This window comes from Maylandia zebra, linkage group LG22, assembly GCF_041146795.1.
Source record: "Maylandia zebra isolate NMK-2024a linkage group LG22, Mzebra_GT3a, whole genome shotgun sequence".
Lineage (NCBI taxonomy): Eukaryota > Metazoa > Chordata > Actinopteri > Cichliformes > Cichlidae > Maylandia > Maylandia zebra.
The window spans coordinates 13,349,704-13,377,584 of NC_135187.1; the positions used below are offsets into that span (position 1 = coordinate 13,349,704).

Sequence of the window (27,881 nt, forward strand, 5' to 3'; positions counted from 1 at the left end):
GTTTTTTCTGAGTATGAGTTTTATTCTAAATCTACAAATGCATATAAATCTAAATAAAGTTTTCCCCCAAGGCATGCAGCATGTGTTTGTGGCCATACTGAACGTTACAAAAGCACAAGTTTAACTAAACAATTTTAATATGGTTTAATACATTTTTAAACACATGAGCACAGAGCCCGAGAGAGCACGGTCCGGAGACACGGGTGCGCCCCCGCACGCCCAGACACACAGCCTCGGGCGCGCGCGGGCGCGCGCACACACTGACCCACCACCAGATGGCGTTTTTTGAGCATAAAAAAATAAATAAATTTTTTAATTGCTTAAAGAAATAAAAGAATGCTATTTTGATATATAAGAAACTTTCTAAATAATCAATTATATTTTTATGAATATCATATTTTTATGAATATCATATTTTTATGAATATCATATTTTTATTATTTAATTACTTCCTACTTCCGGACTTCCGGAGCTAATTTAATTAGGGGCTAATTTAATTAGGGGATAATTTAATTACTTCCTACTTCCGGACTTCCGGAGCTCATGAATAATTAATGAGCTCCGGAAGTAACCTGTCACTTTTTTTGACGAAAGGGGTATAATATCACTCTCTAGTGTCACGGATCAACGTGGGGGTAAGGGCACAGCAAATATCCGTGCGGGACCACGTTAGGGTTAAGTGCACGATCAGATTCAGCACATTATAAATCAACACATTATCAATCACCACAATACTTGAAATGTGCAATTCACTTGTATTTTTATTTTTATTCCTATTTATTCTATTTATCCCCTTCGTATATTTTATTTATATTTGTCTCTGTATTTATATATGTGTGTGTATGTGTGTGTGTGTATATATATATATATATATAATATTCTGTAACTGTAACTTCTGTCGGTGCTGTGCTTTTTGGAAATCGAATTTCCCAGAGGAACCCACCCGAGGGATTAATAAAGTTCTATCTTATCTTATCTTATCTTATCTTATCTTGTGTTTCTTCTACAAAATGCCTGGGTGCTGAGCTGAGACTTTTCTTTCTCTCTTGTCAGAGGCTCTTCGTGGGCGTTTTTAATTTTTCGTTCCTCCTGACAGGTCATTTCAGAGAGCCATTTGTGGTCTGAACACTCCCTACATTAGTCAGTTAATCCATACACATCTGGGCACACTGCCGAGGGTGGATCAGATGCTGTGACTTTTGACTGTCTGGTCATCAGCTGACCTTTAGCAGAAAGACACCTTACAACAGCTGGAGTCTCTTCTGTGCACAAATGTCCAAACAAAGGGCCAAACAAAGTAGCAAGCTACTGCAGAAGTAGCAAGCTATGTTAGTTACCTTTCAGTCTGAAATGTTTAGTTATGAACAAACACCCTAAAATATTCATGTAATAATAGTACAGACGCAAGATTAAAATAGTGAATCCTGGTGTCTCTGATCTACTGATACGGATTATCAACGGTGAATCAAGTGGGGTCAAATGTTAAATCCAGGATACCAATTATATATTATTAAACGTATAACTCAGTTTATGGTTGGTCAATTGACACCATGGTGTTAATAGAAAACAACCAAGCTGAAAAAAAATTTGGTGAGACATTTTAAATGCTCTTTTTGAAAAAAAGCCTGCTCAAAAAGAACAGCCTACAGTTAGCATGCAACATTAAAAGTACAAGCTTGGGATTAATTGCTCACTAAAGGGTTTTTCATCAGGTTGAAACAAATGTTAAACCTTTACTTTCTTATTCCTGGGAATACAGGGTCAGTCTGGGGATTCAAACGGGAAAATATACTTTCGCCACCTAACTTCCTTAACCTTTATGCAACAGCTGACTGAACTCATGATGACCTTATATGCCACCGCAGCTCTAAGCCTGCGCCCACAGGCCAAACTGTGTCACCTCATTCTGTATGATGCATCACTAATAAACAACAGGGCAGGCGAGAGGCGAGCACCCTTTAACAAGGACAGAGCAGTGGTCCATTTCCACTGATGACACCTTGATGAATTAACACTCCAGAGGAATCGATGAATCCACGGCCGCAGTGGCCTGCTTGCCAAACAGTTGGTCAGGCCAGTGGCGCTGGGACCCGCGGTCCCCAGGCGATGTTTCTGTGAAAATGCACCACTTATTAGAATTATCTACTCTGCTAATTAACAACAGAGAATGGGGAAAAAAATTAAAAAGGACAAAAAAATGCCCACTTCTGCTTGCTTCAATTAGAAAAAGGTTAAATGACAGCGACAGTGGTCTTATTGCATGTTGTGGTTTGTTGTCTGCTTATGTGGAAACACCCACAGTAAAATTAAAAACTAATGTTTAATGTTGCCTCTGTGAGCTTGTTAGAAAACCTCTGCTCTCTGAAATGTAAGCCTTCATGCCCCATTGCTTCACAGTGCAGCACAAACAGCTAAACACTGACAAATGCCCCTGTTCAACATTAACAGACTGCACTCAGCCTTCCAAGGTGGCAACATTTATCATTACAGCCATTAATGTAAGATATTTGTACAAAGGTTTTGATTTGTCAGTAGACAATAAAAGCAGACATGGACGAGTCAATGTTGGATTTAAAAGGCATAGGTTGAGGTTTGAAAAATTAAATCTTCACACCAACTGCGGGTGGTAGACCAGTGTATGTGTGGAAATTCTGATGGTCTTATTGTGCTGAATACCTCAAAGGCAGGAGATCTTCTATCCAGTCTTATAGATGGTGTGTATTCATGTGTATGTCAAAGGACTGTAATAAGAGACTTTAGTGAACTACCTGAAAGAATTCAGATAGCGAACATAATCTAAGTTTGCATGGTCACAAAGTATGTTATCCTACAGTACTACTGCACAATTACAACTTATACAAGAATTTGTCACAGACTGCAGTAACTGCAACAAAGCAACTAGCTCCATGAGCAAAGGGTGTTTTTGTTACAGTTCCATTATTCCACAGGTCCATATTCAACATCCTTTGTCCAATACATTCACCATCCCTCCTCTTGCACATGTCCAAACCATGTCAGCCTTGCCTTATAAATTGAGCTGTTCCACTGACCTCCCTCTCATTTCCACACACGTATCCACTGGCTTTCATTCCTCTTCTCTCCAGAGTATACCTCCTCCTCTCTTCCACCTCCTCCCCACTCTCACTACAGATCATGTCGTCTGTGAGCATCATAGTCCACGGAGGCTCCTGCCTGATCTCATCTGTCAACCTGTCCATCACCGGTGCAAACAAGAAAGGGCTCACAGCTGATCCCTGATGTAATCCCACCCCCACCTTGAACCCATCTGTCAATCCTACTGCACACCTCACCACTGTCTTGCCCTTACATACTTCTCTGCCACTCCTGACTCCTCGTGCAGTACAGTTCTTATCATCACTTTATTATATGCTTTCTCTTAGTCCACAAAGACTCACAGCAACTCCTTCACTCTCAAAGCAAATATCACATTTGTAGTACTCTTTCCTGGCATGAGACAAAGGGCCACAAGCCAGTGTAGTCCTAGTGTCAGTCACAAACCAGAGGGATGCATCAGGAAGGGCATATTCGCCAGTTCAAATATGTAGATCATCAAGAATGAGGTCGCTAGCATTAAACGTGAAAGTAAAAGTACTGAAGTAATAGTTGCTTTATTTGATCACAGCTGCAGAAAAATCCCCTAACTCATTAAACTGCAGAAATTTTAGACATAAGTGCAAAGACTTCCTTCAGGTTAATACCTAATATTAAGTAGAGTTAAATGCTACAGTAACAAGCTGAAACTCAACCTAAAATAACTGCATTGTATGATTATGACTTTTTGATGTTAGTTTAATGCTTCAGAGGCCCTTTCACCTCACTAAGTTGGAAACCCTAAAGCGTGATGTCGATTACTGTACGCTCAAACTCTGCTCAAAGAACTCAAAATTGATACAGCAAGCCATGACAAGCAACCCATTCAGAGCTGCCAGTAGCAGTCAGTCCAGTCATCTAGTGAATGTTTTTGATATCTGTTGTGGTTATTCTGCCTCTATCTCTTCTCTGCTCTGAGGCGTGCAGAGCCTCTCGGGCTGATTGACGGAAAGAGGTTCTGGCTCCTGCCAGAGAAGCATGATTGACATCCTTGAGATGGAGCACAGCCAGTGAGGATTTTACTGTCACTCTTGGACGTGCAGAGGGCTCCAAAATGGCAGAGGGTTGATATGTTTGAGAATGAGCGCTCCCATGAGGGAACTGCACAATCCACTTGGGTTTTGATAAGTAATAGGAACAGGTCCATACCACAGCGGTGCTTGATATTTTTGCGTTGACTGGACCCTTTAAAACAACTGAGGCATGAGAGCAAAAGTAACTATAGTTTTGAAGCAACAATGCTTTGCAAACATGTCCTTGCAGAACTGGAGAAGTGTCGAAGCTCATGATTGAGGACTGACAACGCTTAACACTAGAGACGGTCCGATATAGGGTTTTTAAGACCAATACTATTAATAGGGAATTTAAAAATAAGATATTGGCCGATATTTATTCTTTCAGGCACACAAAACAAGCAGGTCTCCCAAACATTTCTTATAAGCTGTTATTTATGAGCCATTACTTATATAATATGGCAATGTAGGTTAAAAATAAACGTGTTATAATGTTGCAACAAGTTATGATTATTCATTCATGGCCTGCCTAACGCTCTAATGTGTTTGTCGCATTCCAATCACGTGCGTTGCAAACAGGTAAGCTGCAGAGCGCCCTCTGGTGGGCAAACAATACAATGTACAACACTCGCAACCTGGCTGAAGGGTGTTTCGCCTGTCTCTTCTTTACTTCTCTAAATTTAAATTTTATACGGCAAGAAATTACAATTATTTGCTGATACCAATATATCAGCAAATAGCTAGGATAGGCTAATATTGCTAGCTGCCAATATCCATTGTGCTCTTCCTAACGCCCCACAACATAAAAAAATGTATTGGCAAAAAATGCAACTTGGCTTTTAAGCACTGGAACATAAAACACACTCAAAGTACAGGATATTTCCCACATAGCTCAACAGTCAGGCAGGATCTCATCACTCAACACACACATACACGTACAGACACACCCAGACCCAGCGCCTGCAGATGTGCAGCAGTGGGAGCCTGTAACTCACTTTTTTGTCGTCTTTCTGCGTTGCTGGCTGTGCATCTTTACTGTGGTTGTCAGTGGAAGGCCTGCCACCGGCATCCATCTGTCTGTCATCCACTTCATTCTGCTGATCGGCCCCTGACCGAGGAGAGCCCAGAGGGCAGGGCTCAGGCTGCTGAACACCACTTTGGACCTCCATCTTCCCCTGCAGTGCCTTTTAATGGTAGCACGAGATTGCAGAAAATAATGACGAAAGAGTGGATGAATGAAACACTTGGACTGACTTACAAGTCATGGTTGTTTTCACAAAATCTCTGCACCAGTGTTTGTATTCTGAGACATATCTCAGTCTGACATCACTATCGATTTCCAGTATTTATTACAAAAGTCGTTCGAGCTTTTCTGCATTATAAGTCATATCACTGGAACACAACTGTGGGGTAAATATAATCCCATCTTTAAAATTTTCAAAAACAAGGGAGATATTTAGACATTTCACATCAATAAAGGCACGGGTGTAATCACTAATATTAAATGGCATTAAAGCTGGAGTCTGTTTATGTAAGTTAGCCTTTAGGATTTGGGTATCATGCATGACTAACTGGAAAATTTGAGGACACTCAGTCATAGTTAACAAGTAAAAGGTCTGTCAAGGAAATTCCCATCAGGCTCTGGTTGCCATTCTCTCAGCTACAAATGAAATAATTAAAACTTAATAATAATGATTATATCACAGCACAAAATGATTTGCTATCCTTCCCATGGCACTGCACTGTATCCTAACCTAACCTCTGACTTTGCACAATATTATTAGTCCCCATGTGAAAATGTAATTTTTATAAAGGGAATTACCCAAGTGCTGTTAAACAAAGCTTAAAAGTTTTATTCTGAATGTAATGGATCACTTTAATCCATGAAACCCTGAAACTACCAGAGTCAAAATGATTAGCCCACCCAACGCTAATAGTCAATTGTGTATCCTATCTGCTGGAAAACAGCGCATGTCATTTGTTGTAGTTTTAGGTAAGTCTCACACACGTCTCCTGATCTGAGCCTATTCTTTTTTGGTGAATTTTACATGCTCCTCCAAATTTGTGGTCTTCTGGCATGGACTTCCCTCTTCAGTTCACCCTACAGATTCTTAATGGGATTCAAGATAGTGCAGGCCAGTCAATGGCATTCACTTTGCTCTTATGGAAGTAGTTCTTCACCAGGGCTGACGTATGTATTGTGTTGCTATTGTGTTTTGGTGCTGGCTGCTTGAGGTTTTCTTTCAGAATCTTCACGTCCTTCGTTCTTCGTGATTCCTCCCACATTGATAAAATTCCCAGTTCCAGACGCACTGAAGCATCCCACAGCATAATACTCCCACCGCCGTGTTTCACCATGGGGACTGGGGACAATAGTCTTTGGGTTTTACACCTCTCCCATCTTTCTCCAAACTAAAGCATCTTTGTGGCTAAAGAGCTCCTTTATACACTGGAAGAATGTGCTTCCAGCATGCATAATGTTTCTCTTTCTTTAATTTGTCTTAAAAGTGTCTCTTCTGCAAAAGCAGAGTTTATCTTGATCTGCAACCTTGCAGTCCACTCTTGTGCAGGTTTCAAGTGATTTTCTTCATTCAGACTACAATTCCAGACTTGGTTAAGTCACTCACATCTTGGCTGTTGTTCTGGAGTCTAAACACATCATTAATCACTAGTTTTCTTTTAAGGGTCTTTGAAATCTTTCTCTTCTTACCTCTGATGGGCTTGTTCTGTACACCGTGGCTCTCTTTGAGTTTTCTTAATGATACTTCTCACTCCAGTTGATGACACTTGGAAACAGTGTCATAACTTTGCATATCCATCTCATCCTTTGTGAGCATCAACAACTCTTTTTCTCGAGTTAACTGATTTATTTTGTTGTTGTCATGAGGGTTTCTCAGGTGTGAGCTCAAACCTTTGCTGAAGTGTTTATACTGTTTGTAAATTGGAAGATAAACCTCAGTTTTCATTTTATTTTACAAGCTTTGGGCAACGTTAAAGCACATAATTGCACAGCAGTGGTTTGTGCTACGGCTCAAAAAAAGGTCAGTTTTCAGTGGGCTAATAACCCTGGTCATTTGGGGTGGGTTTTTTTTACCCAGATATTATGCTGTTATTGTGTGGAAATCTAAAGCGAACTAATATTTTTAGAAATAGGATGTTGAAAATCCCTTACTCTGTTAAAAAGCATTTGGGAAGATTTTGAGAAAAACTTTCAGTTTGGGGACTAATAATTCTCTCCTAATCTGTATGTGTTTGTCACATTGAGAGCACTTAAAAAAATAAACTGGATAAATAACAGATGTTTAAAAAAAAATTCTGATCAAACAACATGTTTTAAATTGTAACCTTATAATCTAGAACAAAAAAAAAATCATTTAACAGTGTGGTGCATGCAAGGAAGCATTATCTCAGTAGTGAGGACTTGTTTTTCCAGGTCTCCGAACAATAAAGCAGAAGACAAACAAAGTAAAGACAAGTGACCTCGTTTGAAGGACAGATCTGAAATCAGCATCGGGTCGATGTTTAGCATCTGAGTTGCTTCATTTTGCATTCTGGGGCCATTAATAAGTTATGAGGTCAGTTGGTTGTTCTTGCAACTGAGATGAGCTGCCTCATAAATACATGTCCTGAAGGACCTTTCACTGAGCATTATAACGCTGCAGCCCAGTGAAAACTGGCACAGACACAGACAGGTGAACTTCACCTGTTGGTCCCCGTTAATGAACCCTTGTGATGTTCCTCGAGTATTATCATTTAATTGTTATAATGCAAAAAGGTTACAAAAGCACTAAGTGGGACTAGAAGTGACTAACTCTGCAAAGATTATCTTAGCGTGTGGCGTGTCAAAGGATACACCTCTTGCAGGTCTCTCTATGTTTGGCACCTAGCAGGTGAGGCCCGAGGTCAGTGCAACATTCAGTGTTCAAAGTTCTCCTTCTTCAGCTGCTAATGTGAACTCGCCTGCTAGGTCTTCCGTTCACGCTCACAGCTAAAAATGAAGCTGCAGCTAACCGTGGACGTTTCACTTAATGCACACCAGAGCAACTCAAACATTTTCTAACGTCGTCCCGACTTCAAGCGACACAAACATCCTCCCGAGGGGGTTGTCGCTCCTAGCGCTGTGCCTGTGATATTACAATGGCTTCAACAGCGTAACGGCAGCGGCACACCAACACAAACAAGTTCCAAAAGAATGCCGAAATACCTCTGTCACTTCTTGGCTCCTCGTTATGTCAGAAGCATATCAAGAGGAAGATGCGGTAGTGCAAATTGCTTTACATCTCTGTTGTTGCTCTGACGCGGAAAGCCACAGCAGTCTGGGGCACAACAACAGGCAACCGCTTCATTTAGTTGTATGAGAAGTTATTCCGTCAAAAGCTGGCCGCGAGGCTTTGAGACGCTCAGCTCGAGCCCAGGAGGCAGTGCACGATGTCAAAGCCACACAAGCCGCTTCAGCTGCTGCTGCTGTCACGGCGGGCGTGTCCCCGCAAGCTGTCATCAAACAAACCCACCTCCCGGTTACACCGAGCCCGTGTCAAAAATGCTGCCTTCAGGTACACCTCGAAATATCCGAGAGAGCTGACGTTTGACATCGCTGTCGTAGAAAAGTTGCTATAAAGCAAGCCGCTTTTCATACTGAAAAGTAGCAAAAAAAGATTAAAACGTTAGTTTTATTTTTTTGTTATTATTTATAAGAAACGTAGTCATTTGAAATCGTAGCGAGTGTCCTCTATGTTGCACTTTTTTCACACAAATGGCAAAAAGAAAGCAGACATACTACTCTGCACGAAATGAGAGTATAACACAGCTGCTAATTGTAACTGCTAGTTCTACTAACAATTGATTCTTTTTCCTTCTTTAGGCCTTCTAAGCAGACATTTCCTACAGTTTGTAAAAGCAGCAAAAGCTCTGTTACAGTGGGAGGGGCCGACCTACACGGCTGGGGGTGAAGTGAAGCCGGGCCAGTAACACCTAAGCAGGCAGTGCAGGTCGAAATAGATTTATTATGTAACGTGTGCACTGCAAAGCTGTGATACTTTAAAATGATAATAATCACCGTCATGGTGACATGGTGATCTTGGTTTTGGATGAATAGGGTAAGTGTGTGGGAGTAAAAGAAACGATATGGTTATGGTATGTTTTACAAGTAATCTGTAACCTAACACAAATGAATCTCATTTAAATTCTTACATACAAGCTGTTAAACAGTCATCCTTTTTTCATTGATTATTTCTTTATTATTTTAAAAATATTACTCTTCAATTTTGGACACACGCCGTCTTTAATCCAATCAAAACAATGATTGATAAATCTGCTGAATCTATATAATTGAGCTTTGTGTTGCGAATTTCGACGTACATTTCCTGAGAATTACTGTGGACAAATAATTAGAAAGCCTCGATGATGGCCACAAGGTGGCGATATAAAATCAATAAACTCTGAGAAGAGCATGTCAAAGAGGATGCATGCTTAATGCATTGCTGCTTGAATTATAAAAGGTTTTAAAAAAGAAGAAGATGGTAACCAAATCACAACCAAACTAATAAGTGTCTGATATGCTATCATCTGTGTGCCAGTGTTAAAGAGTGTAAGCCTATCTGTGTGGTGGAGGCAACTATAATAAACCAGTAGGTGCTATTATATGTAAGCAATATACAGTGTGTAGTATTTTAGACAGATTCACTGTTTGCCCTAAAGATGGGACAATAACGTGAGATATGCATAACATGGGTCCATTGTGCTATCTTCATTGCCTTCCTTTCGTCCTGCTATACTGTTTCTCTGTTTCATCCAAGCAGGAGGGATTTTACCCAAACGAACAACTGCTCTAACAGGCGGACCCTCGTCTGTTCTGACAGAGCTGCCGCTGCCAGAGAAGGCAGACAGGCAGTCAGAAAGGCAGGTGGATCGGCGGGCAAACAGGCGGAGGGTTAGGCGCCACAAGGAGCAGGAGACTGGGGCCTCGTACAATCGGGCCCATCAGCCATATTCAGCCAGGCATGTGTCCCCTGCCTAAGCCAGCAGGGACACACAGTCAGGCATGTCGATGGCCTCAGCCGGCACAAGCAGATGTTTTCTGGGTATTGTTGTTCCGCCTCTCTGGTAATTGTTTTCCTTCAGGACCAGCCAGTGGGACAAGGTGCCAGGTTGTGTTGTGGGAAGGAGTTATGAGGAGATGGAGAGACAGAGTGTATTATCAGTCAGCAGCGCTTTGCAGGCTGCTGTATGCAAGCTGTCCAGCTTTTTCTTTGTGCTCCATGCCGCTTGAATTACAGTACGAGAGACTGAAAAGAATTAAGCATTTGCTATTTGGGCTTTGATTTTGCATTTCAGTGTTGAAATGCAAGTATCGCTCTGGCTGCAGCAGGGTGGCATGCAAATTGAGCATCGAGTAGCCTTTTGAGGCCTTCGTTTTTAGCACAATTTCAGTGTAAATGTGTGTGTTTCAGAGCATAGCGTGGTGCTGAGGCTGGAGTTATGTGTGTCTTACAATCAGTGCAGTGAATTGGTGTTGTGATGTCAGTTTACCCTCGCAGACACTTAGCAGTTTGTTGTGGTACAGAGAGCAGCTAATGCACTCAAACTGTGTTAGGCACTGAGTGTTATCCTGTGATCCCATGTTGAAAGTGCCCTCTTAATTAGCACAGTGAACTACAGAGACCTTATTATGGGGTCAGATGTTCTCCAGAGCTCCTTGAGAGCAGAAACAGGAAAGACCCACTAGGGGGCACTTTGAGACTTTGGATCAAAACTGTAACAGCCTATTTCCTAAAGTAAACTGTTCAATACTTAAAAAAATTACTGATTTAAAATTTTCTGTAAATTACTGGCTATATTTACAATTTTTAATCATGTGCGTTTGCTTTGACTGCTAAATGATGGAACTCTTGGTTGCTTTCTAAAGCTTTTATCCCGAAGCTTCATGGATGTTTTTGTCTGTGCTCGGACTCTACAGCTAGAGTACACGGCTCCATCCATCACTCAAACTGTTTGTCATTTCAGTGCTGAACCCAAAAGCTGCTCGGCATCCTCTCCCAGCAAGGAGCACTGACTCAAAAGAAGGATCCTGAGGTATGATGAAGCTACTCTTATCTGTTGCCATAGCATGCCACACTCCTGTGAAGATGCAGCCCACACTAAAAGCTAGTGTCAAGATGTTAAGCTTTTTTTCAGACTGACGCAAGATGTAAGTAATTTGGTCCAGTCCTGTTTTCTTTTTCTTAAAAAAAAAAAAATATATATATATATATATAAATATATAATTGTAGGTGTTAAGCGCACTGTTAAGAGCATGTGGGGAAGGCAGACAGAAAAAGCCGTGGAATCTGCTGTTCACGAGCAGAGCATTGGATGAAGACTGCATTTCATAATCTGTCCTTGCTGCCAAAAGATGCAAGTGAAAATAGAGCCGATGTCACATCTGTCTTTTCACTATTTTCGAAGCCATGCAGGATCCCAGCGTTTGTGTAATCCCGTTGCGAACATCATCCAGGCCAGGCGGAGAGTTTAGACCTTGTTGCTCTCCATGCGTGTATGTCTGTGTTTCATGTGCTTTTTTGTTTGTTTCCACCGCGATTTGTTGGGCCTTTCTGCCACAGTGCAGAACCGTCTGAAAAACGAAGAGGCATCTGAGGCCCCCGTGGCCATGGGGTCACACCGCAGCCTTGTGAAGCTGTGGCGGTTATCAGCACGCCTCACTGTACGCTGCACAACAGTCCAGCCTGATTACAGAGTAGCACCTTAGCCTGCCGTATTTTTCACACCTAGGATGAAGGAGTGACAGCATCTGTGGGATAAGATTGTGCTGGATGAGATGAATTTGCACAAGGAAGGGTGGGTAGCATACCTGAACAGAAAAAAGTACATGTAAGGAGAGAAAGTTTGTCTTTTTTGGGCCTATATAGTGATATATTCTTTTATTAAAGAGGGGGCAAAGAATTGATTCTCTCCACGACCTACAGACATGATTTTACATCCTAATGTTTATGTGTAAACTTTAATCATCGTGTTTATGTGTTTGCTTGTGCACATGGATGCCTGCTCCTTGCCAGTGAATCATACCTGTCAAAATCATATTATCCATGACTCAAACCCCACCCACTGCTGGCATAATTGACAGTTCAGGCACAGATGAAAAACCACACGACAAATAATCACCAAAATATAGCCGCTGCGGCGTGAAAAAAATAAACGCCTCTGAGTCACAGAAAGGGACCTTGAAAAATCTTAGTCATACATTGAATTTTGTCATCGCTGCGATCAATGGAAAATACAACGAGGAGAATTGGGAGGGAAAAAAATCAAATAGGAATCACTGAATTGTTTAAAAGAGGGATGAGATGGAGAATAATAAACGTGATTTCTGATTTTTAAACGGTAGCCTGAAAGCTTTATTTTGATTTCTTCTCTATACTGGCGTCCTATGTATTCAGGACAAAAGCATGATGTGTTCCAAGAGTATTGGTGTGGCTAAAACTAACAAGAGGACAAAAGAACTGCGCCTGCTGATATACCATGTGTCAACTGCCCTGTTTGTGTGTGCGCGTGTGCGCGCGTGTGTTTGTGTGGGTGCTTATGAGCAAGCACATGCATACATTTGTGTCAGCCGCAGTGTGCATAGAGGTGTTTTTCTTTCTTTCTTTTTTTTTCTTCTCCTCGTTGGTGTGAACTGTAAAAGAAATGCAGGCCAATTATTTTTATTGTTTAACGTGTGTAAAGGTCTCACACAAGAGCCAACTAGGAGAAAAGTCAAACATTCAGTCTGGCTGATGACTGTGAAAAACAAAAAAACATTACATGTTAAGAATATATCCTAAAAATGCTTTCAAATGACACATTTTTAGATTAACGTACTTTTACATATATACATATTTAATCTTTCAGAGAAAAAAAATCCGCAGATTAAACAAAACTTTTAGACGATTATGAACACAGCAGCGAGTTAACGACTCCCTTTTACTCGTCGCGCGATTCTGTTTCGACCTTCTAAAATATATCTCGCGGCCGACCAATTATCGGAATTTAGTGACTCTTTGTTCGCTTCAAGTTTTTGTTTCGAACCTCGTTGAAAAGTTTTCGTGGACACAACCGCACATGGGCGAACCCAGTCAGCTGCATCGGCTGCATGTTACTTCATGTAAAACTGCATGCCCAAGTGTTACTTTGTGTCTGTTGATGTTTCCAAGCTGGGTTGAATCATTAGGAAGTGATTCTCTCTAACAAGGGCTAAGGAGCTGTCAGGAGACATTCACAGGCAGGTTTCGCCATGGAGAGTGTGAGGAGTCTTATCAGGGTCTTAGCTGTTTTGCTGCGCCTGTTTATAAAGAGCCTGCTTTATTTGGAGTGAATGCATTCTAGCAAGGTCTCTACTGTTGCTGTGCGTTGATTAAAAGTGTTTTCACGATTACCCGTAGTGAGTCTATTCCAGCCTAACAGGGTTACTAGCAGTTTTAATGAAGGGGAGTAATCATTACATGTGAAAGGGGTTTGTCGGGGTCTCGCGCTGCCTTTCTCTGCTTGTTGTGAGTGTCACGAGCAACTTTGACTCGGGATTGCGTCAGATTTTGCTTTTCTGCTTCTGTGCAAGATTTGTTGAGTTTGCTGACGCTTTTTAGTTTTTCCACAAAAAAAGAGAAAAGAAAAGTAAAGGAGAAATATGTCAGACTGTTCTACTCAGTTATGTCATTATTACCAACATTCATAAAAACACTTCCCTGCAAACGCTCCCTTCTTTTAAATCTGCACAAATTTTTGTAAACTGTGATGAGAGCCATATATCTTTATTTTTGTCTCTCTGTGTTTGGGTGTTCTGCATCCCCCTTCCTCTTCTTCAGCTACAGTTGCTATGTGGCTTTTTCTGCTCTGCTCCTGTAGTTGGCTGTGGTCAGCTTTTGCATTTGCTGGTGTGAGTGAATTTCTCACAGCTTCTCGTGAATGTGTTTTTTGAAAGTCCTATTCAACATTTGGTGCAACTATAATCGGCACTAAGCCACTACGCTCATGCAGACGTGTCTGTGGATTCACACATTCAGGCTCTCAGAAGTGTTGTGCCATCTCTTTTTAATTTTTTTCCCCAAGTTGCAACGAATTTTCTATCTTTTTTTTTAGAGGACCATGCGTAAACTCAACGGAGGTTAAGGATGGTCTGTAGATTTCACTGATAGATCAGGAAATGTGAATTTTGAGAACGAGCAAAATTCCCTCCTTCAGCAAGATCAGACACGTAAATATTGCTTTGATTTCTTTAAACCTTAAATTTTTTTTACAGATTTTTTTTACCCCAAAGTTTTAAAACAGAACTGCAATAAACAATGAACAGTGAAAACAGATTACACTGCAGATATTCCCCTGCAAGTGAAACCCATTAAAACCACAGAAGAATATTAAGCTCTCATGAATTCCTCTATTAATTTTTGTTATGACACATATTAGATTAAGCAAAAAACTTCCACTTTTTGTTGCATCTACATTCGGTAATAATTGTAGAAGTGTCTTTTGGCACCTCTTAGGTTCCCTTCGAGCACAACCCACCAATCATATTCTCACTTCTCTTTTCTTTTAAATAAAGAACAGCCAGTTATCTTAAATTTAAACATTAGCTCAGGTCCGAGCTTCATCTATTTGCATCCGCTCGAGCACCGTCGTGTCCCTGGACACATTATCTACTTCTGTTATCGAATCAAACAATTACTGCCGCAGTCCTCGTGTAGAAAATTACATTTTGACACAATGGTGCAGCTTTGATTAATATGTTGTAACATCTGACTCCGCGCTCTGCCGTTCTCTGATGGGGCCAATGGATAATAAATGGGTGACTTGTGAAGCTATAATGAAGTGACTGGCTTGTTATTGACAGGGGAGCCTCCGATGCTTTAGTGCAAAGCAGAGCTTCCAACGGAGGCCCTCCGGTGCACAGATTATTACACTGGCCGTTAAAATGAGCTAATGTTCTGCTGCGAGTGCTCCTCTCCAAAGGGACAAAAACTGAATTGCCCGCTCAGAGCTGCAAAACAGAGGTGTAAATTAAAGCCAACTAAAGTAAGAAAAAAAACAAAAATCTCAAACGCAGAATCAGGATGGAGTATTTCTGTTTATTAAAAGCAGAATTTCTTCCACCTCTGGTAGAAACAGATGCAGGTGCAATTCTTTTCCCTTGCCAAATAATGTTTAACCGTTTTTTGTTTATTTTCTGTCTGACTTTTATAGATGTGTCGAGTAATTTAATTAGCATTTCTGCTCTTGATGAGAATCTGACTGAGGTAAATGTTTCATTCATTTGGTTTGGGAGTGTTCTTATCTTTTTAAACTTTGTGTAGGGAGTGTGCATTCATGTGGGGAAGAGCCGTGTAGGTACAGATAAGCTGATTCCATAAGGGATTCTTGTTGCAGGATTTATAGCTGCTGTTTATTTTTCTGGTCCTGATATGTCATCCCTTCCCCCAGGTACCTATTAACTATGACGGGCGATTTCTGATTTGACAGGAGTGAGACAGGTGTAAACTTCACTCACACTATTCAGTGACACACATTAAACCAATTATTTTGAACATTGCTATTTCATTTTGAACTTTCTGCGATGAGAGTAGAACAGCATGAATTTTTGTACGTAAGGTGATTTATGTTCTTTTCACTCGTTAATTTGATTTGCACCTCGACACGGGCGCTTCACAGCCCGGCCCTCCCGTCATATTTAATTTCAAATGAAAGGCATCGGTAGCGTTAAATATTGGCGACGAATGCTACAGAAAGTGAACATGAGAAAAGTAAGAGAGGGTACGCGATTGTTAAAGGGTAAAAAGACGCTCTTCACAAACATCAAGGCATCTTTGGGGGTGTGGGGTTGGGGTTTAGGGGGATAACAGTGAAAAAATATTCCACTTTGAGAACGTGCAAGATCTCATGCAGTTGCCTCTCTCTCACTCTCTATCCCTCCTCTCTGTTGGCGCTAAATCACACGTTAGTACAGCCAGTGGATGTGTTGACAGTTTTACAAACAGAAATGTAAAACGCCATACTCAAGGGGGTCTAAGAGATAAGGGGGAGCTGAACAGGGCAGGAAACAGAACAAACATGGCTCAGAGAAGCAGAATGCCATGTTAAAACACCTCGGCTGGGTTATTTTAATTAAATAGGGTACGGCACCCTATTAACTACAGCTACAAGTGGTGTCAGTGTGAGAGAAGGAGAAGGAACACGACTGATCGATAACACTGGCATTTCTTAAAGACTGATGCCACCCCAAAGCAAAGTTCAAATTGTAATGAAATGCGATAATCATGGTAATTATCTTATGAATTAACTTGAATTTTCCCCCATTAATAGAAAAAAAATGGATGAAAATTAAAAATCAAAAATCCAAACTGTCAGCTGGCTGTTTCCAGTACCTCCAAAAAGAAACATTTCTAGTTGTAATTCCCTGCTGTCTTTAGCTCACTTTGAATAAGTTGGGCCAGAAGTGAGAGACATTCCCAGTGGATTCTTGCTGCCTGCTGAGGACAGAATAAAGAGGCTTGGGGACATATAGACACAGACAAACAGGGATGATTCAAGGAAACTAGAAAGGGAATCTGTCGTGTATTACAGATATAAGGACACTTTGTCAGATATGGGCTCAAAACCTGTGGCAGCATTTCCGGGCCTGAAAGATAACAGACTTGTACAAACATGTATGACATTTCTTCTCATATTTTTTATTTATATAATAGCCTGAAGGATATATATGCTCCACCAGACTGGTTCAATAACCTAAAACTGTCCATTACTACTAGTTATTGTTTTCCATCATACACCGTGATTTCTTCCTTTTCTGACCAGTTAAGGAGCAAAAATATGTTATCAGGGTTGGAGATCGCTTCCTCCTCGTAGTCTTTAGCGGCACGAACCACATACTTGAGTTCCAGTTCAGTACGCTGTGATTTTCAGCAGCGGACAGTGGATGTGTTTTGTGCATTTGTTTGTATTGTGTGTAGCAACCTGTCGGTGAGTTTTCTTGTGAGTAAATGCAAGGATTTTGGTCAGATGTTGTGAAGATAGCGATTCGTCCCAAATGATCATGGTGCTGGTAGGACCCCGGCCTTGCATCTCTGAAAAGCATCATTAGAAAGTGACAAAACTGCCGGGGGCAAAACTGGCCTCGCACAATGATCAATTCGGCAGGCGGGATTGAATTATATGGGGAGGGCGAGCTTTAAAAAGGGGGATTGGAGGGACTTGGTATAGTACAAGGCCCCCTACTGCTTTAATTACTGATGTGTGCGTCTCCCTATTAACAGAGCACCTATGGTCCATCGGCCACTCTGGAGCTGCACAAAGCTGGAGAGGAAAAAGGAGCCCTCTGCAGAGAAGCAGGGAGAGGGAAACACAGAGACACACACAAACAGGAGTGCTCATTAGCGAATGGTAATCAGCGGTCGAGAGGTTGGGCACTCACCTCACAAAACGCCACATGTCAATTTGTCCCTCTCCATTCATGAGCCCACTCTCATTTTAGTCCGCTGCCTCATGTTCCCTTGTTGAGCAGAATTGGATGGAGTGCCGTGGGGGGAAACACTTGAAGGGAAACGTAAACACGGGCCCAGAGTAGGGACTCCTGCTTCGCCAATATGGGGGGCACTGCGCTCTTCAGATGTGGCGTCTTGGCTTCTTCTGACCTGTCTCCTCTTCAAACGCTCAGAAGACACCATTCGTCCACTGCGTGTAGCTGTGCACACCTGCGTTTTTTTGTTTTTTTGAATGATATACAGTATAATGCACAGTGTAAAAATGATAGCAGATGTGCACTTAAACAGTCTCAAAATTAAAATGTTACTCTGTGTAGATGCTTTTCCATAGTAGTTCCGTTTTTATTTTAACCACAAGTATATCCTTGGCATGTGAAAGAAATCCTGACGGTATTTCTTTTTCCTTACATAAAAATCATGTTGGCGTTTGGTTTGGTAGATAGAAGACTGGAACAATACCACTCTGCTACCTGCTTGCAAATGGTCAGTTTAGCTTTTTCATAAACAGCTGATCCAAAATAGGTTAAACAGTTAAAAAAACATTAAATAAAATCTACTCCAGAACTGAAAGATCACCAGTTTAAGTGATATTTCATGAGTGTTTAGTACTTGCAAAACAAGTATTTTGTTTTCTTCAAAAAGAACTCCTATCATTGACATGCACTATTTAAATTGGAAGTAAGAAGTCTCGAAGTGTGACAGTGTTTAATTCTAAAAAGTCTCTGTCTTCCCCATTTCAAGCCCCCAACTATTCTCCTCAAGTTTAGTTGTTCTGATTTCCTTGAATATGTCAGCAAAACATGATGGGTATAAGAGCTAGCCATGCACACTGTTTTGCATCAATTCATAGTTTGGTTGTACGATTCTAATGTTGAGCTTTGGAAATTGTCTGCATCGTGTTTTGTTGATATTTGTTCATTTGCATGAAATTGGAAAAAATTCCCCAAATTGATTTCTTCACATTCAATCAGGATATTTCCTTTTAATAAAGAATAGCCTGCACTGATGTAGCCTGCAAAACTGTCCAATATTTCTAAGCATAATACTATATTATACTAATACTATACTACTATACACACTGTGTCTAATGAACAGAAATGAGTAAATGATTTGTGGTTCCTGGATGATCTGCTGCAGATGAAGATGTAATTTTATGGGGGAAAACTTAAACTAGGCCACGGTTTACTGTGGCATCATGTATGGGCATGCCCTCTAGCTGTGCAGGTGCCTGTGACACCAACCCTATATTCCTCATCTGTCACAGTGTGACAAAACACTGCACCCGGCACGGTCTGCTGGGCAGCAAAAGAATATAATGCACCAAAGCCAATTTCATCTGCACTGAAATTGGGGTGGGCTAGCTCACACTCTCACATTCAAAACTTAAATCAGATCTCCTCTCAGCCGAGTGGAATCAATACAGCCCTCCATCTTACTTTGAAATGAGACATAGCCATCCTCGTGGATTATAGGTGGCTCATCACGGGACGGCAGAGCTAGAGAATATCTCTAGAGATCCATCCCCATCCGCTCCTTCTGATCTCCATTTACCTATCAGTCTACCACTCAATCTCTCTGTCCCTCTAGTCATCTCTTACTGTCTTCTTCTGTGTTTGGTTGAGCTCTGTCAGTGAATAAAATAGGATAATCCATATCTCAATCAGAAGTCTGATTTCAAATGAAACCTGAAAGCCAGCGCACATTCTGAATAAGGCATACGTTATCTATGTTTATTTTCCAAGTGTTGTGGTATACCAAAATGTGCACAGTATTGTTGAATCCAAAGTGCAAAACAGTCAAGACACATTGGATAAATAGCTTCAAAAAGTGTTAAACTTTGACTAAATTTCCATAAGAAGAAGTTGCATAAATAAAAGTGGAGCATTGCTTTGATGTGTTTAGCTATTCCAAATCTTTTACACCTCCATTTTCTCATCACGGCAGCTTCAACAAGGTTTAATTGGTATGGAAATAGAAGTGGTGAAACATGACAGGAACAATCCTGGCTATTTAGACCCTTTATTACTGTATACTGTCCTTCAACCAATTATCGCCAATCTACTGCTCTGCAGCCCCCTACCATCCTCCTCCCTTATGATTTAACCAAGCTTCAGGCTGCTGCAGAGAGGCAGCTATGGGTCGATAAATACAACTTGTAATCCTGTGTGGTGCAAATTGAGTTTCTATTGGGGAATAATAGTTTGAAGTGCTTACTTGAGATTTCAGACCCCCTACCTGCTCTGCCCCGGCAACTAAACCTCACCAGATAAGCTGAAATTTAAAAAAGCCGTTCTTTAATCATAGCTTTATAATTATTTAATCAACTTTTAAACACTTGAACTACATTTCTCTTGTTTTAAATTGCTTTCATAGTAAATTATGAGATCTCTCTCTCAAAGATCTACCTCAGTCTTTGTCTGTGACAGAGTTTCTGTGTGTGCTTTATTTGCACATAGCCAGGAAATGTCACCTTGCAAAGAAAATTCACAGCTCAAGCTGTGTGTGTTTGCCACATAACGGAAAATGACTGGACCTCCAAAGAAGCAGATAAAAAGATGAGAAGTTACATCTGCATAAACAGATTACTCTTTCACATCGAAAACAAATACATTTAGGGGAATTTGAAGCGTCCCCCTGCATTGCTTGTAGAGTGCAGTAACTTTTCCTTAAGGTGAGCTGCAATGGCGTTCAAAATGTAGCTGCGTATTTGCAGTGCTGATACGCCCTCCTGCAAAAATCAAACCTTGGCATACTCACTTGGAATGATCTTCCCAGGGAGCAGCTTGTTGTCTGGCCCATTGTTAGCCCAGGAGGCTGGCCTGAGCCCTGAGGGCTTGGTCAGCGTTTAGGGTGTTTTGCAGGGTGGGGTGCTGAGGGAGGCTGGGTGAAGGAGGGAGGGGGGCTACAGAGATGGGTACAGGCCAAGACTGGACAGGGCTCATTGCCAGGGTGTCAGTGGGACACCCTCCTTTCTGGGAGCCTGCTCAGCCCCCTCCTGGGGCCCCAGTGGGGTGCAGGAATACATGGTCAGTGCAAGACAGGTCCATCTGCCCCATTACTTCTGTCCTGCTCATGCCAGCACCTTCCTATCACCTGCTCCATCGGCACCTTATGGAAATGACCTACTGCTGCCTGACCTAGCTGACACGCATGGCTCACCTTCAGCATATGCCACCATGGCCTCTGTGTCTTCTCCGCTCAGGTTTGCGCTGAGAGAAGCAACTCTTGTATTTCTCTAGCAACGCATAGTTTAACTGCTTGATATTTTAGGACGACAGGAACGAAAATGGTCAAGTGAACTGGGCACAAAATGCAGTCGTTACACATCAGGCCTAAAGACCACGAAAGCATTATTATCTCTTATTAAGGCAAAAGAAATACTGTCACACAACAGTATTGTTCTCTTGTAGTTTCTGAGATATCATCTGTAAATCTAACAGTAAGCGTGTTTTTGGCACATGAGCATGTAGAACAAAGCGTGTCTCTGATGTGGTCGATTGTCAAGACTGAAGGGGGTTTCCTTAAGCATCCTTAATTGTTCCTTAATGCAACACATGAGGTTGCGCGCTGGCCTTCACATCGCCATGCAGAGCAGGGTTTTAACATGTGACTGTGGTGCATTTTCACTGTTAAGCCACCGAAAAAAACACCAATCTCACAAGCAGGAGAAAATGTCGAGTTGGATTCTAAAAATAAGACATCCTGTATTTGAAAAACTCACACCTTCTTCAAAAAAGCTCTAGTGTGAAAAAGAGCATGGTACTTTAGACGACTTAAAAAGTTCTGAGTTGTAAGACATAAGCAGCCGTGTTTCTGAGGATGGAATACAGCCTCCCTTTTCTTTCATACATATTGCCATTAAAGTATGTGTGAGAAGCTTAATTACTCATAAACTACAGTTGTTATGTCTGTGTTCATGCTACAAAGCTAGCATGATATGAGAGAAAGAAATGCGGGATGTAATCTGGTAAAACGATACAACACAGCAGCCTCAAACTGTGTTAGCTTCTGTTTGTAGTTTCTTTTTTGGGCAGTGAGGTAAACAGACAAGGTTATGCGACTTTGTGTGCTAGGTTCTGCCTTTCTAGTTGGAGTAATTTAAAAAAAGCTACCTAAAAGGAGAACTTGAGTGCCTTTCAGAGGTGGCACTTTCACACTGAAAATAAAGTGACATTTTTTTATTATTGGTTTCCACTACTAAAGTTACTTGAGAGATTTTGTTTTATTTAATTATTACATTTCTTGATCTGCTTGGTTCCTGTGACATATGCTTTACTGCGACCTAAAATTTCTCACATTACCTCATCGGCAATGCAGAAATTGAATCTTTGTGATCGGGCCTATTTGAAACAACACAAATGTGGTAGGTTTCTTGCGTCTACAAATGAGGCAGGCTGAGTATTGTGCTGCTGTGGCTTCCACCGTGCTGAATGCGGTGAATAGCAGTCATGGCCTCTGTGTAGCCCCAGCTGTCTTTGACTGATAGGCTAGCGGAGGAGGCGGGGGGGTAGATGGCGAGGTGTAAGGAAGTTCAGGAGGCCTGTAGATTCACAACAGAGCTGAACAGACTGTCATGTTAGTCATCCTAACTAACCAACCAACCAGCCAAGCAGTGGGCTGTGGCGTTAACACCCAGCTCCAAGGCTCAGAGCAAGCTAATTAATGCATCCAAATGAGATCAGCAGCGCAGGCCCAGGCCAGGGCCATATTGCTAAATAGCTTCCTTCAGTATGGGTCTGTGTGGTGTAATTACCACCAGGCCACTTCACAATGCCGCTTTTATGTCCCGCTGAAAGTGATTTCATGTCCCTCATTCCCCCATTAGCAGCGTGTTTTTTTTTCTCCAAATGTGATGAGAGAAGCCTGTCAATGGTTATCGTGTGTGTTTGTGTGAGAGAGTGCCAGCTTGCTTTCTATATAATGGGCTGCTGGTATAGGAAGTAGACGCGCGGCCATTCAACGCATCAAACGTGAAGGCAGCACCCCGAGAAAAATGTGAGGATGACAACACTGCTACTAAGGATTGCTGATAATGTTATAGAGGTAGTTTTATAAAAGAATAAATAGATTATTCTTTTTTTTTCAGTTTCAGTTAAATCATAATCTGTCCAGGCCAAATTAGCAGCTGTGCAAACTGACAAGATATTAAAATGCAAAAAACCTGTACAAACTATACACTAAAAAACCTATACAAAAACTTATGAAAAACAGCAGATACACAAATCCATTCATGAAAAACAGCAGTATTTTTTATGCCTTTAAATCCAACCTTAGATATGTTTGTTTAGGTACTTTTGCTAAATCTTCCATATTTAAAGTAGTAAGGAAATTCTGATTTTCTCTTATCTTAAATTCGAGGGTCCTTTAAAAAGCAACTCACCTCTTGTTCCTATACATTTATATGGTAATTAATGATTAAAAATAATCTCTGCAAGTCTCTCCAATCAGTCAGTTTAAAGAGCATGAATGTAAAAGAAATGACTCTCATACCAAGATCAGTGACTAAGTCTTAGGAATAAACAATCACACCAGTTTTTATGCATTCAATATCAATCAACAGTTGTGTGTCATTTGCAGTCTCTGTGTGTATCTGTGCAGCATTTTATTCACTTAGGGTACTTAAATAATAAAGGGGGGGAAAGAAAATTAGTGTTAGAAACTTGCCTTAATTTTTTTGCCCTTTATTTCTTCATCACTTTGGTTATTGGTCAAACATTTCTTAGGCTCATTTGTCTTTTTTAAAAATGTATTTAAATTTTGATTAATGATGTAAGAACCTGCAAGTTGCACTCTAATCCACGTCTTGGGAAATTCCTTGTGCATTATGTTTATTAAAAAACTTTTCATTAAAAAAAGTTTTCAAAACTGGTTTCTCCTTTCATCAACATTATAAAGTGGAGAATAAATCCCCCAGTTTACTGTCATCCTTCTTTTTCCCCATCCATACGTGGCTGTCGTGCATCATCATCCTTCATTCGAAGTCAGCGTGAGCGTAGGCACAAACAACCGTTTGGTGTCTAATGTAGCAGAAGCATCTAGCTGGCCCGCCGCTGTAGTGCCACACTGACACTGTCAAAGGTGCCACGTTTAGCCCCAGGCACTACTACTCAGTCGCTGCCTGGTTCAAAAGGGCCAGCTCTCCAGCAGAGCCAGCTAATGCTTTGCTAACCCTCACAATCTCCACTCCTCTGTTCCCTTCCCATCTAGAGCCATCGTCCGCCTCACTCCCAGACCCTTGTGGACAGAGCTCATCCCAGAGCACTAAGGGCGAGAAGTCTGGCTGTGTTTCGCCGGATTCCCGAAGAGCAGCTCTCTGCTCAGGATGGACGGTCTCGAGGCTGATACCTCACCGATTGCTACCCGAGCCCCCCTGACAGGACATGTGTGGTAATGGGCTGCTAGGTCCCAGACCTGTCACTGTGGAACCCTGCAGGGTGCACTCACATATGCATCATCACCATCTGTCCTAAAAATCAATATAGTTTCAAGATGCAAATAGTTTAAACAAGTTTGTGGCTAAATATATTGCATTTTAGGCTAAGATTATATGTCAGATATTAGACGTGCATCTACAGGATTGTATAAGATACGATTGCACTTACAGTAAATATACTATGAACAATGATGGTTGAAGTGAACGTGTGGGGCCGTCCAATAAAATAGCAAGCTGGGGCATAAACACGAGGAGAAAGATGAGTGGGGGGAAAAAAAAGAATCATAACAGAGGTTATTATAAACAAATAAAAGAGAAAAAACTATTAGACCAGCGCTGAGAGGAGACCGCAGAGGGCAGCATCACATGGATCAGATCTAGTATTCACAGGTCTGACTGGATAGGAGGTGAGAATCCAGGGTCAGGCTCCGACACGACTTCTAATTTAGAGATTCTCATTTTCAGGTCCCAAACCGAGGGCAAGAAATCGTACCTGTGAGAAGCCTTCAGGCAGAACAGGGAGAGGTGTGGAAGAATCTGTTTCTGTCAGAGACGAGGATGCTCAACTACATGTCTTTGTTCCATCTATTCACTGAATCATTGGAGTTGTAACTATATGCACTTGGAAGAACCTGTGGCTGAAGTACTTCACATTTAGAGTTTCACACAAGCACTGAAGAAACCATTGCTAAAACCATGCTGTTGTATATGAAATGCATTTGGAAAATACAGTATGGAAGTATGGTGATATTATTTACTTTTCTAACAATAAAAAATATGAACGCGAACAGACCAAAACCAACAATAAAGTGACCTTTTCACCTAGGTTCTGCATGTGTAGCTTCATTATTTCTGCTATATACAGCGTTCAAAAACCAACATGACTTAACGATCCATAAATGAGCGACACTGCTGAACTGAGTGCAATGTTCTTTCATTACCATGCACATGGGGAATATTCCAGTGACAGTTAATCCCACGAATAACATCCTACCACTGAAAATACTTACTAAGGCACCAAATGTTGCACAGAGCTAATGTTAAAATGAAATTTATAAGACTTACTTAGAGACCAGAGGGTTTGGGGCAAAGACAAAAAAGTACACGAGAGAATTAGTTTGGATGTCAAGAGACTTTTTTTAAATTAAAAGATTATGTGAGTAAAGTAAGTGGTTAAAGTTTAAGATATGCCACATTCAGCTGGTCGGGTTTAGGAAAAGATTGTGGTTACTGCTTAAAAAGAAAATCATGTATACGTATTTCCCATTTAACCAGTATGCAATTGTTATTATAACTGCTGCTTAACCAATCTAATTTATTATTGCACCTTCAAGAAAACTCTTACCATTACTGACATTTAGTCTTTTTTTTAACCTCACAATAATCTGTTTGCTATAAGCTCTGAACTTGCTTTGTGTAATTTCCTCACAATGGAAGCACAGTCAGACTACCATCATCAAACACACGTTCACATTTTGCCACGCTTGTATTTCAGCTTAACACAAACTTCTAATTAGTTGCGTGTCATGACACACTAGGACACAGATGCATCCCCACCACCTCTTCATGACAAACTCGCACGGCCTGACTCACCCTTCTGAGTTTCTGATACTATTTACCATCTAACGGCCGCAGTGTTGAGGTCAACTCGTCATAAGCGTGACCTTTTCGTGTCAAGGCCGGCCTTTCAAGAAGACCCTTTTCACTTCTGCATTTTATCAAAGCATCTTGCACATATATACAGAGGCAGCGTAGCTTAATATTTCCTGTCACTGTGCAAATGGCAGCATTTGGTTGTTTGTTTGTTTGCAGACACTTCTGCAGTCCACCATTTACTAATCTTGTTTTTTGTTTAGCTGAGCAGAGAGGAAAGGAACCAATCAGTTATTCAGGCAAACAAGATCGAAACCCAATAGCAGTGTGTTTCGACACATTACCATGGTAATCCTTTTAGTGCCTACAACTAATGGGTATTTATTTAATGTGAGTGTTTGTGCAAACTTCCCATAAGCTTTTTCAAAAGCTAGTTTGATGCGTTAGTATTGAATTTGATCTAGTCTGGTTTCAAACGTTCTACCTCACTGCAAGTCCATGTGTCATGTGCGACTTGCTGTAGCTTGTGTCATTATTATATACATTATACAGTCATCTTTTTTTCTGCTTGTGGTGTTACATTTCCTGATTTTAGAGCTGGTGCTTATTGTCTCAGCTGATGTCAGGGGATTTGGTTTGTCATCCTCCCTGTTAGCCCTTTGCTCTGCAGGGCTGCAGGGTTCACTGAAGCAAAGACACGACATCTCCCCTTTCCACAGAGAGCACTATGTGTCTCTCCAGAACCCCAAAGAGGAGACAGAACACACACACACACACACATATGTGCACATCCACGCAGGCATCCCTAGCCACACACTCTCTGACCCCTCCACCCCAAGCTCCTTGTACTCCCCCTTCTTCCCCCCAGCTTCTGCCCCTTATGCCCTCAGAGGAGAGGAGCTGTATTGAGCGGGAGCTTGAAACTATGCATGTATTGTCAAAGGACTTGCTGGCACTTACCTCCACTTGAACATTTAGTGCTGTCTTGCTGGGCCTGGACAGAGAATAGCACTATAGGGTCACTGATGAATTGCTATTTTTGGACAAGGGATAAACACCCTGCTTTGTAGGGATTATCTCTTCAGAATGTGAAGAGCTGTGATTTTTTTTTTATATTTTCAGGTTTAAACCAGGCCAAGTATGTTTGAATTTCTAATAATGTGCTCAAAGACACTTCGGATTCATTTAAGAGTAACTTTATCTACCAGACCCAGTGTATAAAGGCAAGGCAAGATTCAGAGTATGCAAATGTCTTTGCATTTGATCCAGATATGTAACACAGGAAAAGGCAAGGTGAGGTAATAACTGAAAGAGAAACAAAGTGGAGAGATGCTTCACAAATATAAAAATAACAGCACAACAATGATAAGCTCAGCTGAAAATTGTTTGAAATTGTGTGGTACAATGTACCAGCTTGATTAAATACAAACTGGTACACTGACAAGTGCGTGGATTAAATGAGAAGTGTGAACTCAGAAAGGCTCCTGAAGTCTGTTGTCTTGAGTAGATTTATCTTCATTCAGCCTGCAGCTTCACCGAGATGTGAGCTGCTCTGTTGACCGTCTGTACACAAATCAAAGACTGTTACTGGGCTTTATGGAGCTGTTGGAGCTCGTTTATTTAAACAAGGTAGAACAGAGGGGAGCACGTGCAGCCTAGTGATGCTCAAGTCTGTCAGTTAGTATGTTAGCAATCCACAGACACTTAGGTTCAAGCACAGTCAGCTGAGAGAGAGCTTGAGTTAGCTGTAATACCACAAGCTAAAGTCAACAAACACGATGCTTGCACAGGTTCTCCACCTATCCAGATACTGCAGGATGAAGCACAGAGCTAGGCTGCACGGAGTCCTACAGGAGGTAGGTGTTTAAGTCAGTCATGGCCTATTAATAGTTTTATTTTAATACTTTTTTTTTTGCTTCTGTTCAAATGTAATCTGAAATGAACTAATTAAGAAAATAACTGTTCTTTTTTTTTTTTTTTATAAATGATTGTCATTATCATTTGCTAACATTTACTCGACTACTAAAAGTTACTGTAATACTGATTGTGAAGTTTCACTGCACATAACAGAAAATTAAATAATCAAGTCTGATATGAAAACACTCCATCAACCACCAGGTAACTGAAATAAATGCACCATTGTTTTGGTTTTATCATACAAACAGGCTCCGACAGTATAATTATTAATGTTAATATGTGTAAATTCAACATTTTTATTCATATTTATTCTTT

The 27,881-nt window shown here is 41.1% G+C and overlaps 1 protein-coding gene and 1 long non-coding RNA gene across 3 annotated transcripts in view; one reads left to right on the top strand and one right to left on the bottom strand.

Moving 5' to 3' along the window:
• LOC101479418 (RNA-binding motif, single-stranded-interacting protein 3) overlaps positions 1-8,604 on the bottom strand; it is a 313,618-nt gene extending 305,014 nt beyond the window's left edge. For both annotated transcript variants that reach the window (XM_004549004.4, XM_004549003.4), the window contains exons 1-2: positions 8,329-8,604; positions 5,120-5,308 (exon numbers count right to left, since the gene is read on the bottom strand). In XM_004549004.4, coding sequence (XP_004549061.1) covers positions 5,120-5,293 — 174 coding nt within the window. In that variant the 5' untranslated portion in view covers positions 5,294-5,308; positions 8,329-8,604. The remainder of the gene's footprint in view (positions 1-5,119; positions 5,309-8,328) is intronic.
• A 490-nt stretch (positions 8,605-9,094) lies between these two features.
• On the top strand, positions 9,095-24,863 carry LOC143414735 (uncharacterized). The gene is made up of 4 exons (XR_013095431.1): positions 9,095-9,220; positions 11,127-11,195; positions 23,831-24,010; positions 24,522-24,863. It is a non-coding gene; the product is annotated as an uncharacterized LOC143414735 (long non-coding RNA).
• The last annotated feature ends 3,018 nt before the right edge of the window (positions 24,864-27,881 follow it).